General features: G+C 42.7%; 1 protein-coding gene across 1 annotated transcript in view; it reads left to right on the top strand.

Annotated features, from left to right (window-relative positions):
* Positions 1-16,741, top strand: part of EXOC2 (exocyst complex component 2) — a 116,361-nt gene that overhangs the window by 41,904 nt on the left and 57,716 nt on the right. Inside the window, exons 11-12 of the mRNA XM_068163033.1 lie at positions 1,219-1,337; positions 15,668-15,793. Of these exons, the coding sequence (XP_068019134.1) occupies positions 1,219-1,337; positions 15,668-15,793 (245 nt within the window). The remainder of the gene's footprint in view (positions 1-1,218; positions 1,338-15,667; positions 15,794-16,741) is intronic.

The raw sequence follows: 16,741 nt of genomic DNA, 5'->3' as shown, positions 1-16,741 counted from the left end.
AGACACTGGCCCAGGTTGCCAAGAGAGGTAGTGGATGCCCTGTCCCAGGTCAGATTGTCTGGGGCTCTGAGCAACCTGCTCTAGTTGAAGATGTCCCTATTGACTGCATGGTGGTTGGACTAGATGACTTTTCAAGGTTCCCTTCAACCCAAACCTATCTATGACAATTGCAGTCATTACACTTAACAACCAAGGTAACTTTTTACTACTCTGTGTCTAAGCAAAGACTGAAGTTCCCCTTAATGCCACCCTGTCAGAATGGTTGCTTGTGTAGTATTCTCATCCCTCCAAACAATCCTACTTTGACAGTTTATTTTTTTGTTCAAGTACTGCAGATAGTTCTTAACGATGAGAGAACTTTGCAACACACTCCTGATGAACATTAGATATTATTCTAGTAATGCAGCATTTGTGAAGGTGTTAAATATTCCCTGTGATGCTTAAGGTGATGAATCTGTGCTTCACCTTGAGCATCTTGAATCGCTTCATCTGTCCCAAGTGTCATTAATGCAGAATGTAATGGAGTGCAATAAATAGTAGAGCAGGTAGTTTTGAAAGCTCTATGTTAGACAAAGCTACTTCTGTGCTCTCTCAGAAGGCAGCTGGTACGATTTCAAATGCTTTCCTGAAAGGCAAGAGGCTGTTTTGCTTCTGTATATTGGAAGCCCACATCCTTTTTGTTATCTCTCCCCTTGTTCCTGGAGTTTTTCTCAGCCTATGTGTGCACATCCTAACGTAAAACCACCTCAGAACAAACTGAAAACTTGAGGAGCTTGATTTGCATTTGTTTCTGTGTGCATATACTGAAATTGTTGAGTGCCAAAAATTAATTCCTTCTGTACTTGTTAGGGTCACATGATGATACAATCAAGACACATAAAATGGGAGGAAAACCACCACATTTTATGTGCTTGAGATGTCGTCACTGATTCCAAGTGAAACACGGAGGACTGAACCGCAGCCTTGGCCGATAAAGAGCTCGGTTTCCCTAGAGCACAACTGAAAATGCATATTAATGATGCTACTAAATAAATATGGGTTGGGTTGTTTGTGCATGTTTTTTGATTAAAGTCTGCTTCACTACGTGAGGAAAGGTGGATGCAAAGCTTCTGTTTGCATTAGGCATGAGTGTATCTTAACAACTCTCTCTGACTGCTGTTTTTGTGAGGCTTTCAGTGTGTCAAGCCAGAGCTGTGATTTTTGGACTGGGTTTTGCAGATATCTTTCTGATCTTCACGCGCCTGGGGACCCTGCTTGGCAGTGCATCGGTGCTCAGCATCAGTGGATTCTGCAGCTCATGCACAACTGTAAGGAGAGCTACATTAAAGAACAAAAAGGCAAGGATCTATTTTCGGTTTATACATATTTGACACTTAGGAATTTGGCATTGCCTTTTATTTGACAAGTTTTAGTGTACAAATGGTATTTGAGTGTTTTTCCCATCAATTTTGATAGCTCTTTGCAAAGTTGAATACCAACTTGTATTTTTTTTGCTTTATTCTATTACAAAACCAAAACAGCAGTTGGAGTTTTCTTTTTGTTTAACTTAAGACTTTTCAGCTCTTTACATGGGAAAAGCATTAAATTTCAATCACTTATCTGAAGTTTACTGTCTTCCAGAAATATTTCTTTGAGGTCACATGGAGTTTGGATGGTTGTCTGCATCTGCCAGTTAGATTTCTTTGTCACAAGATGTGCCATTAGCATAAGGGTATGCAGGCCATGGGGCTTAGTGGAATAAAGTGTAATTTCTTGGTACATAGTGAATGATAATTTGGTATTCTCTTGTTCTTTGTGTACATTTTCAAAATCCAGATTACACTCTTCGGGCTCAGACCTGTGAGTTGGACAAACAGGATATTCAGGCACTGTTATGTCAAGACCAGTATGAGTCCTAGAATCCCAGCATGGTGGGGGTTGGAAGGGACCTCTGAAGATTGAGTCTAACCCTGATGCTAAAATAAGGTTACTCAGAGCAGGTTGTCCAGGATTACAATGTATGGGCGGGTTGGAGTCTCTTCAGAGAAGGAGACTTCACAACCTCTCTGGGCAGCCTGCTCCAGGGCTCTAGCACCCTTACAGGAAAGAATTTTTTCCTCCTGTTCATGTAGAATCTCCTGGATTCCAGTTTATGCCCATTGTCCTTTGTCCTGCCTCTGGGCACCAATGAAAATAGTGTAACCCCATCCTCTTGCCCCCTTCCCTTTAGCTATTGATCAGCATTGAGGAGATCCCCTCTCAGTCTGCTCTTCTCCAGGCTAAACAATTCCAGGCTTCTTAGCCTTTCCTCCTCAGAAAGATGCTGCAGTTCCCCCCTGCATCTTTGTAACCTCTGCTGCACTCTCTCCAGTAATTTCATGTCTTTCTTGCATTGGGTAGCCCAGTACAGGACAATACTCTGGATGTGGCCTTACTGGGGCAGAGGAGATGGGGAGGATATGCGGGTGACACTTTTCTTAATACACTCCAGGAGGCCATTTGCCTTCTTGGCCATGAGGGCATGTTGCTGGCTCATGGTGAACTTATTGTCCACCAGCACTCCCAGGTCCTTCTCTGCAAAGCTACTTTCCACCAGGTCAGTCTCTAACCTGTACTGGTACAGGGGGTTATTCCTCCCCAAATACTTGAATAAAGACCCAATTCTTATTATTATTACTCTGCTTGTATTCTGTTTGTCTCTCAGCGTTGCCCACAGAATCACAGAAAGTTAGGGACCTCCAGAGAGTCCAACCCATTTGTCAGAGCAGGATCAGCTAGGGCAGGCCACACAGGAATACATTCATGCAGATTTTGAAAGTCTCCAGAGGAGACTCCACAACCTCTCTGGGCAGCCTGTTCCAGTGCTCCATCACCCTCACCACAAAGAAGCGTCAACTTGTGTTGAGGTGGAATCTCCTGTGTTCTAGAATTCTATGCAGAATCACCTCTCCTGCTGTGCTGGCCAGAAATGTGTATGTCTTGCTTTGAGGTATTGTCAAATGTCAGTAGTTTTCTTCCATCATTTTGTGTGGTCCTTGTTTGATGTAGTTTGCCCATGGAGGTGGGGAGTCACCATCACTGGAGGTGTTTAGGAAGAGACTGGATGGGGTGCTTGGTGCCATGGTTTAGTTGATTAGATGGTGTTGGGTGATAGGTTGGACTCGATGATCTCAAAGGTCTTTTCCAACCTAGTTAATTCTATTCTGTTCTGTTCTATTCTATTCTGTTCTGCTCTGTTCTGTTCTATTCTGTTCTGTTTTATTCTATGTACAGACTGTAAAATACTCAAGAGCTGACCTAGTTGGTGGAATTCCTCACTTAGTATCTAGTAGGACAAAAGAAGGTTGCTAAATGCCATTTTTCCTTCCTGTAGATCTTTAATTTTGGCATACATCAGATGGGAGAAGGAAAGAACTCCTCATCAAATTGGTTTTAGCTGCCAAGTAGAAGAATGCTGATTGTGATCAGAGACATGGAATGTGTTTTAATCTACTTCACTAGATGGTTTCAAACAGGAAAAGTGTGGTGTTTTAACTCAGAGATATCAAATCGGTTCTGCAGGACTTTGAGGAATCTAATCAACTTAACCAAGTTAGAGATGTGGTTTATATGGTCATAAATTCACAGGCTATTTTAAGAGAGACTACTAATACATTTTCAAACATTAAACTCCTCCCCTTTAAAACATGCTCCCAAAACCAGGATTCTTTTATATATTAAGCATTTGGAGGAAGGGGTGAGTCCATAAGGCTGATACTCTAATGAAAAAGGGCATTAAAGCTTTTTCTAGGTTTCCCTTTCAACAGCAGGGAATAATGGACCTTGTTTCTAGCAGATGTTTCTAGCAATTCCTTCATATTGCCTGTGCTGGAATAAGCAGACAGCTATTCCAGTCCCACCTTGAACATATCAACAATTTCTGACCATTCTTAGCTCACTTCTTCTAACTGTGGATCTGTGGGTTCAAGCTGACTGAGACAAAACTTTCCAGCATAGTGAGCTCCAACCTCAGCAGCAAATTGTAATTGTGCCTATTTTTGTATTTGTGCTCAAATTTTCAGGTTTCAACTGAGTTTGTGCCAAAGTGTTTTGCTGCTGGGTTATTAGTTTTCAAAGCAGAGCTATGCTCTGAGTCGTTAAATGTGACTTTTACTACCTGAAATGGATTTGGGATTAGACAAAAGCCTTGGCTTCTCTTACATGGAAAAGTCTCTTTTGAGAACTCTATTAGACGTTTTGGATGGGATTTTTGAGGCTGGTTCTCCATCAGTAAATACTCTCAAAAAATTTATTTGCTGGCCATGATGTGTTCAGGGAGGGAAGGTTAATAATGCAGTTATTTGCTAAACTAGTTAAAATCCAAACTGAAGTGAACTCCAAGGAGAACTTATGAAAAATTCAGTCACTGGTATGGCAAGCCAACAGCATACTCTGGGAGAAAATCATTCCAGTTCTCTCCACACTACTAGGAAGCTGACCCTTTAGTCATTAAAACTTCAATAATTTCATTTTCTTATACAGATATAGCAGCAGATCTAGTGATATATCTCATCCAGGCCACTAGGGCAAATCCTTAAGACTCATAAGAAGAAAACCTACTTTTCTGCATCCTCAGGAGGTTCTTTATTGTTATCTGATGATTGTACTTTTCTTAAGGACTACTTTCAGGGTTCTCCTAAGCATAGTTGGAAAATGGAATGATCCTAATACATGTGCTGAGGTGGTTGAAGGTACTGTCAGAAAATCATGTATTAGAGGTGTATTTAAATGCACGTTTATTTTGAGTTTAAGTAGGTATTTTTGATCCAGATATGAATCCTTCAGTCTCAGTGATACTGTCACATGAAAAGTTTAACAAGCAACAAATAAACAACCTCTGCTTGGCTATTACTAGAGATTAAGTTAATTTTGTAGAGATACTCTGCAGTTTTGTGTCTTAGAACTTCAAAGGATCATAGCATAGCGCAGTCTGTGGTGAAGTCTGAAAGGAGGAACTGGGCTGAATGCTCTTTTTTCAGGGGTGAGCAGAAATCCTGTGTGTTTCAAATACTGTCTGTTGTAAATTTATTCAGCTTGTGTTAATATTGATTTCCCAAAGCTGAAAGGTATATCAAGCTGTGTTAAGCTTTGTCAGATGACTTGTCAGCATGACTTTTAAAAGGCCGACAGCAAATCCTGCAGTTGGATGTTCCCTTTGATTTTAATAGACAATTATTAAGCATAAAAGCTGCAGTAATCTAATAATCAGTTAATTGGTTGTGTTTATTTTGCTGGGTGCAAGTATGATGGGGAATTTTCTCAAGCCATTTGTATGAAGTACTTCACAGCAGCATTTTGGAGCACGTGTACCTTGAGGAATATCTCTACAGAATCACAGAATTGTCTGAGTTGGAAGGGACCTCCAAAGGTCATCTAGTCCACCCCCTGCAGCGAGCAGGGACAACTTCCACTAGATCAGGTGGCTCAGAGCCTTGTTGACCCTGACCTTGAATATTACCAGGAATGGGGCCTCAACTACTTCATTGAGCAACCTGTTCCAATGTTCCATCACCCTCATGGTAATGAACTTTTCTCTGACATGATAGAATCATAGGATCACAGGCGTTGGAAGGGATCTCCAGAGTCAAGTCCAACCTCCCTACCAAAGTAGAGCAGGTCGCACAGGAATGTGTCCAGATCTTGAAATTATCTAGAGCAGACTCCACAACCTCTCTGGGCAGCTTGTTCCAGTGCTTTGCCACCCTTACAGCATACCCATATGTATTAATGCACTATTTCCTTTCAGTCTGAATAACCCTCTTGGTTTGCTGATTAGCCTTGAATTATGTAGATCAGTGTTCCATTACATGCTCACATGTGGCTGTTGTTACTCACCCACCATTGCCTTTAGCCTGTCTCCTGATCTGTGTAGCTATAGCAGACCCTCCTCATTTGTGAGGTAAAAAAATGCAGACAAATGATGCTCATATTATGAAAACCTGTTGGAATCCGAGCCCCCGTGTTTTACTGAATGAGTGAATACGTATCTGTGACAGAAAGTCAAAATCTGCTCTGAATTGTGAGCAGCCAAGACAAAGAGACCAAACAGCACAGCCAAAATCAGAGTGGAAGCATGAGACAGTGCAGGAGATGCCCAAATCGTAACACTCTGGTGCTAATGTCCTTATAGCAAGTCATTCTCCTGTGGTTGTCAGTTGCTTCCATTGAAGCTGCAGGTGTGGATATGGGATCCATGTGCCACAGAGCTCCATGTATTCAGACCTCTAGCTCTGGTGATCACAGAATCACCAAGGTTGGAAGAGACCTCAAAGATCATCAAGTCCAACCTGTCACCACAGACCTCATGACTAAACCATGGCGCCAAGTGCCACGTCCAATCCCCTCTTGAACACCTCCAGGGATGGTGACTCCACCACCTCCCTGGGCAGCCCATTCCAACGGCTAACGACTCTCTCAGTGAAGAACATTCTCCCCACCTCGAGCCTAAACTTCCCCTGGCACAGCTTGAGATATAGCAATTATGCTAAATATATGGATTCATTAACTTTTTTGTTTTCTGTTGGGTAGAATATTCAAAGGGAACAGGGGATTGTGCTCTTCTGTTGCTTTTGAAGCCTTTTTTTTCTGATTTGTTTAGTTTATTATTATATGGCTCTGAAGTGATTTCCAGAAGCATTAATGAATTCCTTTTACAAAGCTGATCACACCCACTGTTGCTGGCTACTGGAAGGACCAGAAGCCAAGCCAGTTTGCCGCTGTCTTGTTAGAGAAAGGGAGATGTGTGAGGCTGAACAAACAAGACAAAGAGACATTTTGTAGGCTGTGAATATGAAGCTTAAGCTGGAAGAGCACTATTCCCACTTAATTCTTTAGCAAGAGATGACTGAGTGATAAACTGAATTGTGCTACTATTTCATGCCTTGTAGTGACTGAGGTCTGATTTGCTGCTTCTGAACTTTGAATTTAAGAGGGGTTGATGTCTGGGGACTTTCAAACCCAGTATCTGGACAGTAAATAGTTTCCTTCAATTAAGATTTTGCATATTATAACTTTTGCTTGTTAATGCCACTCTTATTGGGGCACAATTGTAGTTTTCCACTGTAGTTTATGCTTCCCAGACTCGTTGGAGTACAGGAAACATGGGAGATATAATGACGTAAAATGACATGAACATAAATGTAAATAAATGAGGTTTAGTTTAAAATGTGCCTGGGGCACTGGGCAGATAGCCAGAATGAGTTAAGCAATGGGATTCTCAATGTGAGTATTGGGGAAAGAAGCTGTGGAGGTTAAGGCTGGTTTCTGTGTGGCCGTGGATTATTTACTTAGATTTTAATAATGGCTTAGAAGGTTTCATGATTCTTTGAGCTAAAATGAGTAAGGATTCTAATCTAGGTATCAAGCTGCCTGAAAAAGGCTTTGTTTCCTAACAACTCTTTCTGAGCTATGATATAACATTATTATAGTCATGGAATGATTTGGGTTGCAAGGGACATTCAGGATCATAATATCATAGTATCAGTCAGGGTTGGAAGGGACCACAAGGATCATCTAGTTCCAACCCCCCTGCCATGGGGGACACCTCACACTAGATCAGGCTGGCCAGAGCCTCATTCAGCCTGGGCTTAAACACCTCCAGGGACAGGGCCTCAACCACCTTCCTGGACAACCCATTCCAGGGCTTCACCACTCTCATGGTGAAGAACCTCCTCCTCACATCCAGCCTGAATCTCCCCACCTCCAGCATTCCCTCTAATCCTGTCATCTCATTCCAAGTCGCCTTGCTGTCGGCAGGGACACCTCCTACTCGACCAAGTTGCTCAAAACCCCATACAACCTGACTTTGAACATTTCCAGGCTTGGACCCTCCAGAACTTCTCTGGGCAACCTGTTCCAGTGCTTAGTCACCCTCATGAAGAATTTCCTCTTAATATTTAATCTAAATTGAGCTTCGTCTGTTTTGAAGCCATTATCCCTCACCCTGTCACTACTTTTTACAAAGTCGCTCTCTGGCTCTCCTGTAGCCTGGCTCAAATACTGGAAGGCAGCTCAAAGGTCTCCCTGGAGCCTTCTCTTTTCTCCGAACTGAACAACCCCAACTCTCTCAGCCTACCTTCATGGAAGAGATGCTCCAGCCCTCAGATCATCTCCCTGGCCCTCCTCTGGACCTCTAATAATAGATTATGGCAAATTATCTGTCTGTTAATACCCTCTAGACTCTAAAGTTGTCAATGAAAACTCTAACACAGTTGGCATGTCAACTTTTCATGACCCTTTGGGTTGCTGAATGTGATACACAACCTATATTAAATATCCTAACATGAAGATAGCTCTCAAGACAGAAGTATGTGAGTTCAGTCATGATTTCTGTTCTTTTTTTTTTGCTGGAAAAAAGAGCTGGTTTGCAGCACTCAGAATATCATGCACAGATGCTGTGTAAGTCTTGGCAGGGTTTTTCTGTGCCAGAGTAGCAGCAGCTGTACATGGTGTGAAGGGCAGATGGATGCTTAGACCATGTTACTCTTCTGTGCCACACTGAGATTCTCTTCACCTTGCAATGAATGGTCCATCTTTGTTAGACCAGACAGGCCATCAGGGCTCGTGTCAAAAGGGCCTTTTCAATTTGTTATCCTAGCAGCTGGTTCTCTTCCATTGCCTTTGCTTACTGTACATCTGGAAGAAGGCTTCTTGCAGCTGGGAGCCATTTCACATCTAAACCACATCCCCTGGCCATAGCAGAAATACCCTTTTGACAGCAGATGTCAAGCAAACCCTTAATGGGTTATTAATTAAATTTAGTAAAAATAATTTAATCTGTACAGAATTTGGTGCTGGATTTATTTTTTTCTTCTGCCACCTGTGCTGTAACTGTGCTGTGACTTAGAGTTTTGAGGAGAGTCATTCAGAAGTGCAGGGGGCATTCTTATTTTATATAATGCTTAAAACGATCATAGGATCATTTTGCTTGGAAAAGACCTTAAGATCATCAAGTGCAAGAACAGAGCAAGTCCAACCACAGTACTTCATAATTTAATATCTGAAGTATCATAAAGACAGTAAATATTGCCATTTGAGAAGCAGACAGCAAATACTGTGATTAAAAAGCAGCAAAGGTAGTTTAAAATCAAAACTGAGCAGGTTAGCACTGCTGAAGGTCAGCTGAAACTCTTCTGGGCTGCCCAGAGTTTTAGCTCTGTTCGTGCTCTGATCTTTTAAGCCCTTATTCGGGCAATTCAGTAAAAGAGAGTTGTTTTCCAAGTTGCTGAAGATCTTCATGTCTGCTGGTGCATTTTACTAGTGCTAGTAAAATGACGTCGGTTTTATTTCTGTGCTGGACTTGAGGTGTTTGGCTCTCGCTTCAGGACTAACAGGGAGGGTTACTCTTAGGCTGCAAAACACTTGGAACACCACTAGAAATGATGGGCCGAGGTACCCTTTTTGTGGGAAACAGAAAAATGGTTTCACTGTAATTAAGGCTTGTCTTTGTTATACTAAACATAAGATTAAAAAAAAGAAAGGATTAAAATTATTGCATTTTTAGTGCCTTCCAAAATGTGTTTTCCGTAGATTGCAACGCTTTAATTCTCCGCATTCATCCCCCTGCTGAAAATACAACCCAGGAGTACAACCCATTTTCATCTTGGTCATTAAGGAAAAAAAAAAGTCCAATTCCTAATAAATGAAAGGTTAGAAGGAGAAAAAAAAGAAAAAAAAGAAAACAAACCAGACCTAAAATGCAGCCATTCATTTGCTGAGCAGGTTAATTTTGGGGTGATCTCTCCCGCTCGCCTGATTTCTTGCCTAGACAAATGGAAATTCTCAACGCTGTGTCCTTGAAAGGAATCTTACCCGGGTGGTGTCGGCGCAGGCTGCAGGCACTGTGTGTTTGGTCAACAAGCAACAGTGGGTGGTCAGGCTGTAGCACAGGACAAGGACCCGCTGTGCGCAGGAAAAACTGTTCAAAGGTGTTTAAGGGTGGTAAGGAAGTCTGCTGCCCTTCGGAGAGCCCCGAGGCGAGAGCCCAGCCTCCCGCACTATTGTAGCTGCTCAGAAAAAAGTCACTCTGAGATCCATAATGGATGAAAGGACACAGGGGCTGTATTCACCTGGGGGCACATCTGTAGGGTCTCTGTATTTTTAATTTAAGATCACTCATCTGCATGCTGTATGTGAGGAAATCTGCATAATGCCTAGTGTTTGACTTGCTGTTAGCAACGGGGTTGCTCTTATCTCCCGAGGTTCCTTCCCACCCCCACTGTTCTGTAATTCTGTGTGGAATATCGTGCTGAAAAACCACTCAGCCTGAGGTTGGTCACTTGTTAGCAATTTTCTTTGTCACTACAAAAATTACTAATTACAAAAGTAATTCCCCAGTCACATCAGCAATGCTCCAGGCTGGCACATTGCAAGGTGACTGAGGCTGGGTTATGGAAGGGAGGTGAGGGATGAGGGATATGTGACTTCCATGACAAACCTTTGCCTGGCAGACTGTGAGGGGGGAAAAAAAGCAGAACTGTGAAGCGATGTATATTGCAGAGTGATTTTACACTCAGCTGGGTAACAGTTTTGAAATAGCAAAGTAAAACTGCTTTTATAGGTTTGGAATCACGAAATCATTAAGGTTGGAAAAGACCTCTAAGACCATCAAGTCCAATTGTCAAACCAACATCATCATGCACAGTAAGTGGTTGCAAATCATGGGAAAACCTGTTGTAGGCAAACTTCAAGTTTATTTTTTTTCAGTGAGGCTGCAAGTGGCTTCTCAAAACATAGGATTGAGATCTATATGTGAGCCATAGGTTCTGTAGGCACATAAGGGACTCAAGGCAACTCCAGTACCAATAAACTCAGGGAAAACCTGCAACTGGTGGGTCAGCACAGATAACTTCTGGTCTACAGAAAGAGAAAGCACAAATTAATGACCTCAAAAGCATAGTGCTCTTCTTCTGCTCAGATCCTCTTGCTGCACTTGAAGAGGAGAGCTCTGAATAAAACTGTTGAGCAATTGATTTTTCACACATTTGAATGCTTTTAGTTCACTCTGCATACCTTTAAAGTGTTTCCATTTCCTCCTGCAAACCTGTAAGATACCTGAGCACAAAAAGCTGAAACTCGGTGAAATCCATTTTAAAACAAAATTAAATCAATGTTAAGATCCTTAAAACTTTTCATTTGATCTTCTCCTGGTTTTACAGTTGTAAATGTAATCAGGCTATAATTATACTGCTGGCGTGCCATGACTGCTGGTGGCAGAGGAGAACGTAGCACATCTATTTTTCCTGTGTTTCTTTGGTTAAATACACACTTGGCACTGGAGCCACTGACGGATATGCTCCATGTAGATGCTGTATTGTGGAAAAATGTGCTGTTGTAACTTCAAAGCTGTGAAATAGTCTTTATGAAAGTGAGGATCTGCCAAGACTGTGTTGTTCCTTGCTGTTTATACAACACCCTAAAACCTGGTAGCACAGGAAAAAGTTAACTTTAAACTTTATATTGTTGCTGCCTATACTCAGGGCCAGGAATGCTGAACTAGTACACAACTTGAATCATGAATAGGCAGTAAATAATAATTTGGCTAGTTTATTTAGGTTCATAAATATTATTGTCTGCCCTCCACACTACCATTAATTCGGTCTATTGCCTTATGCAGCTAAATTTAAGCTGCTGGCTCCAGCCAGGGACCAAGCTGGGGTGGGAGAAAGATTGTTTGTCTGTGAACTCTCCCTTTTTCACACTATTTTGGTGTTGGTGTGCAGTCCTCAAGCGCTACCTTCTGGTCAGGGGAAAGCAAATTCTGCTTTCCTAATGTAGTCCAGATGTTGATGCGTCCTGAGGGTATATGCGCTGTTGTAACTCCCCGCTGCTGCTTTGTGCTTGCTTGTAACACTAGACAACCAATTAAAAAATTAGCTCATGTTAAACTTTCTTTTCCTGGTACAGCTGCATGCTGATGATGTGGTTTTTCTGGTGGAACAAGAGAGTATTCTTTACATGTTTTCTGTTACTGGGGAGTATATAAACCAGTTGGGTGGTGGGGGTGGTGTATCAGCAGCAATACAGGACACTGAGCTTTTCAGCCACCTCAGGCAAATGGGTTTAATTGAATCAATTCACATGAAGCTATTTTGGTAAGTGTGCTTGCCTTAATTCCAAGGTTTAATTGGCACTGTCATTTCTAGAAACCAGCTGTTTACATGAAATTCCTCATATTAACAAATTGTTTGGCGAGTGAGATGTTTTGGTGTATCAAGGTTTTTGCTAATGGCAGTTTTTGTGAAGATAATATTGCTGCACTTGGAAAGTTTTTAGGGTTTTGTGGGGTTTTTGTTTGTTTGTTTGAGTTTTTAGTACATATTTTAACAAGTAATACCTCTGAAAATTCTGATTTATCTTTGGATTACATTTTTTCCACCCAAGTAAAATGCAGATATGTAGAATCTCAGAGTCAAATTCTTATGGAAGCCTGAGAGCTATGAGTCACTTAAAATTTCTTTATGCAGAGATTCTACCCAGAATAAAGAGAACATTGAAAAGTATTGTGAAATCTTCAAATACTTTAGATTGGAAGGGACCTTTCAAGGTCATTTAATCCAACCCCCCCTTCAGTCACTAAGGATATCTTCAACTAGGGCAGCTTGCTCAGAGACTCAAACGACCTGACCTGGAGAGGTGTCAGGGGTGGGGCATCTACCACTGCTTTCTGGGCAACCTGTGCCAGTGTCTCATCACTCTGTGTAAAACATTTCTCCTCTCTAGTCTGACTCTTTCCTCCTATTAGTTTAAATCCATCACCCCTTGTCCTGTTACAACAAGCCCTGCTAAAAAGTCTATCCCCATCTTTAAGTAGTGAAAGACCACAATAAGGTCCCCCCAGAGCCTTCTTCAGCCTTAAGTATTAATCATGTGCCTTTTTAATCTGCTGAGGAAGGATTGTTAGTTTTCTTTACTTCATTCTGCAGGCTTGCTGGAGTGTTTATGCAGAACTTAACACTGTGAATTTGGAATAATAAAAATATATTTTAGCAGTCATAGGTGTTTAAATTGTTGATGATGCAGATAACATGTGACCTGAAATCAAGCTCTTACCTGGGCAATTGCGTAGTGAATGTCCAGAATTAAGTATTTGCACTTGAAGCATAGAAAACTGCTTTAAAAGCTTCTGATATATATATATATATTTTTTTTGTTCTTATTATTCTGCATTATTAGTTCATTCAGCTGGAAAAGCCTGCCCCTAAATTCTTGTTCAAACTCACGACAGCAATTCTGTATGCTGATGGTGGATATTATATTTAAATCACTGTAGCAGAGTCCCTGTGGCTGAAAACTCAGCTATTGTAAAGATGCCATAAAGATAAGTTTTGTAGGATTTAAATAGTCAACAAAATCATCCTGCAGGCTAAAGGCACCACAGGTGGGTTCACCCAGTCTGTTAAAGCAGTGTGGCCATCACGATGGTGAGCTGCATAGCAAACAGATCTGTTTTCTGAGGTATTTGATAGTGTGAAGAGCTATAAGATGAATGGAAGAGTCAACAGTCAGTTTGATGAGGTGACAGGAAACCTCTTCAACAACCACTAAAGAATTAGGGGAGAAAGACTTTCTTTCTAAAGGAAAGTATTGGGGATTTTGAGACTGTTCCACAGCACTTGCTGTTGTTCTTTGAGCTCCAGCATTTGAAGTAAAATGACTGGGTTTATCTTTACTGCCATGCTGGTCTGAAAGCAGCATAAATTCAGGATGACTATTCTTCAAATCCTTTTGCATCTGTGCTTTGCAGTATTGCAGCTGTTTCTCTTACTGTGTGACCTTCCTGTTATTGTGAGTGTGGGTACTGATGGAAAAGATCAAGCAATATAACCTCAAATACTGAGATCCTCACGACAAACTTCAGCTTTAAGTACCAGAAGTTTCATCCTGATATAAGAAAGACTTTTTTTTACTGTGAGGACAGTCAATTGGACAGGGTGCTACTTAACATCCTTGGAGGTGTTTAAAAGATGCATAGGTATTGTGCTGAGGAACATTATTTAGCATTAGACTTGGTAGAGTTAGATAATGGTTGGACTTGATCTTAAAGCACTTAGAGGATGGCCAAGGGATCAGGCCCAGCCAGCATGGATTTAGGAAGGGCAGGTCCTGCCTGACCAACCTGATCTCCTTCTGCGATCAGGTGACTGCCTGGTGGATGTGGGGAGGCCTGTGGATGTAGTCTACCTGGACCTCAGCAAGGCCTTTGACACCGTCCCCCATAGCAAACTGCTGGCCAAGCTGTCAGCCCATGGCTTGGACGGGAGCACACTGCAATGGGTTAGGAACTGGCTGGAGGGCCGAGCCCAGAGAGTGGTGGTGAATGGTGCCACATCCAGCTGGCAGCCAGTCACTAGTGGAGTCCCCCAGGGATCAGTGCTGGGCCCCATGCTCTTTAACATCTTTATTGATGATTTGGATGAGGGCATTGAGTCCATCATCAGTAAATTTGCTGACAACACCAAGCTGGGGGCAGGAGTTGATCTGCTAGAGGGTAGAGAGGCTCTGCAGAGGGACCTTGACAGGCTGGACAGATGGGCAGAGTCCAACGGCATGAGATTGAACACATCCAAGTGCTGGGTTCTGCACATCGGCCACAACAACCCCATGCAGTGCTACAGGCTGGGGTCAGAGTGGCTGGAGAGCAGCCAGGCAGAGAGGGACCTGGGGTTGCTGGTTGATGGTAGGCTGAACATGAGCCTGCAGTGTGCCCAGGCAGCCAAGAGGGCCAGTGGCATCCTGGCCTGCATTAAGAACAGTGTGGCCAGCAGGAGCAGGGAGGTCATTCTGCCCCTCTACACTGTACTGGTTAGGCCACACCTCGAGTCCTGTGTCCAGTTCTGGGCCCCTCAGTTTAGGAAGGATGTTGACTTGCTGGAACGAGTCCAGAGAAGGGCAACGAAGTTGGTGAGGGGTTTGGAACACAAGCCCTATGAGGAGAGACTGAGGGAGCTGGGGTAGCTTAGCCTGGAGAAGAGGAGGCTCAGGGATGACCTTATTGCTCTCTACAACTACCTGAAGGGGGGTTGTAGACAGGTAGAGTTTGGTCTCTTCTCCCAGGCAGCCAGCACCAGAATAAGAGGACACAGTTTCAGGCTGCGCCAGGGAAGGTTCAGGCTGGAGGTCAGGAGGAAGTTTTACACAGAGAGAGTGATTACCCATTGGAATGGGCTGCCTGGGGAGGTGGTGAAATCGCCGTCACTGGAGGTGTTCAGGAGGAGACTTGACAGGGTGCTTGGTTGCATGGTTTAGTTGATTAGATGGTGTTGGATGACAGGTTGGACACAATGATCTTGAAGGTCTCTTCCAACCTGGTCTAGTCTGGTCTAGTCTGGTCTGGTCTGGTCTGGTCTGGTCTATTCTATTCTATTCTATTCTATTCTATTCTATTCTATTCTATTCTATTCTATTCTATTCTATTCTATTCTATTCTATTCTATTCTATTCTATTCTATTCTATTCTATTCTATTCTATTCTATTCTATAGGTCTTTTCCAACCAAAACAATTTGGTGGTTTTGTGATTAAGAATGTTTTTGCCAGATAAATCTTGCCGTGTGTCGCTTCGGAATTAAAATGGAATCCACATGCACTGTGCAGTTTCATGTCAATTGTTGTGCAAAAGTGTTACAACTTTTTCTTCCCCCTTTCCCTAGGCAACCCACTGCTCCACAGCCCCATGCTAGACCTGGACAGTGATGTGCGTCCATCCCCAATTGGCCATCTCAGTCAAACTGCTTCCTTGAAGAGGGGCAGCAGCTTTCAGGCTGGCCGTGATGATGGTAGGCATTGGTTCTATCTGGAAAACAAAAGATGCTGTTCTCTATGTACAGTGTGTGGTACAGGGGGGGAGGGAGGAAAGGGGAGGGGGAGAAAAACAACACACCAAAAAACAACCAACCAAGCAGAAATCCAAGTTCTGTGCATGTGGTTTGGTTTGTTGTCAAACAAAATCCTTTCTCATGCATTACTGTTGCTGATTAAAGGAGACCTCTGGGGTTTTTTACATATAAAGAGCAATTCATAGGTGAAATCTGCTTCTTAAAATATAATCAAAATGATGAGTGTATTTTCTGGAAAACAAGGCTATTTTTACCTACCACCTTTTGTTGCTGTTAAACCTTATGTGTGTGACTCACCTTGCCTTTGCTCTTCCTGTGACCTCAAGTATGTGGTCTTTGTTCTCTAATGCTGCAAACCCAGAAAGGGAAGAAAAAGTGTGTGCCTGAGCTTGAGCTATGTGTCCACAATGAACTGAGCCTTTGTTTGGCGTAAGTGTCTTCAACACCCTGTATCACTGCTTGTAGAAAGTAGGGTTTTATGAAGAACCTTCTGGCTGTGATTGGCTTTGATGTTTTTTCTCAGTTTTGTGGACTCCCTTGAAAACCCATCTATAAATAGGGTTGAAGGGAGAGGGATGTGGAAGTACTGGTTAATGAGAAGCTCAATATGAGCCAAAAATGTATGCTTACAGTCCAGAAACTAACCGTCTCCTGGGCTGCATCCCCGTCAGCATGAGCAGCCCAAGCAATGCATTTCTGCTCCTTTGCTTCACTCTGTTGAGACTCTACCTGCAGTGCTCGGTCCAGGCATGGACATGTTGGAATGGGGCCAGAGGAGGCCATGCAGGTGGTCAGAAGGCTGGATCACCTCTCCTATGAAGACAGGCTGAGACACTTGGGCTTGTTCAGACTAGAGAAGAGAAGGCTTCAGTGAGACCTTATATCAGC

The sequence above is a fragment of the Melanerpes formicivorus genome, unplaced genomic scaffold, assembly GCF_026170545.1.
Source record: "Melanerpes formicivorus ecotype bairdi unplaced genomic scaffold, bMelFor1.0.p_v2 SCAF_69, whole genome shotgun sequence".
Lineage (NCBI taxonomy): Eukaryota > Metazoa > Chordata > Aves > Piciformes > Picidae > Melanerpes > Melanerpes formicivorus.
The sequence above is the reverse complement of the archived record's forward strand: the minus strand, read 5'-3'. Positions and strand labels throughout refer to the sequence as shown.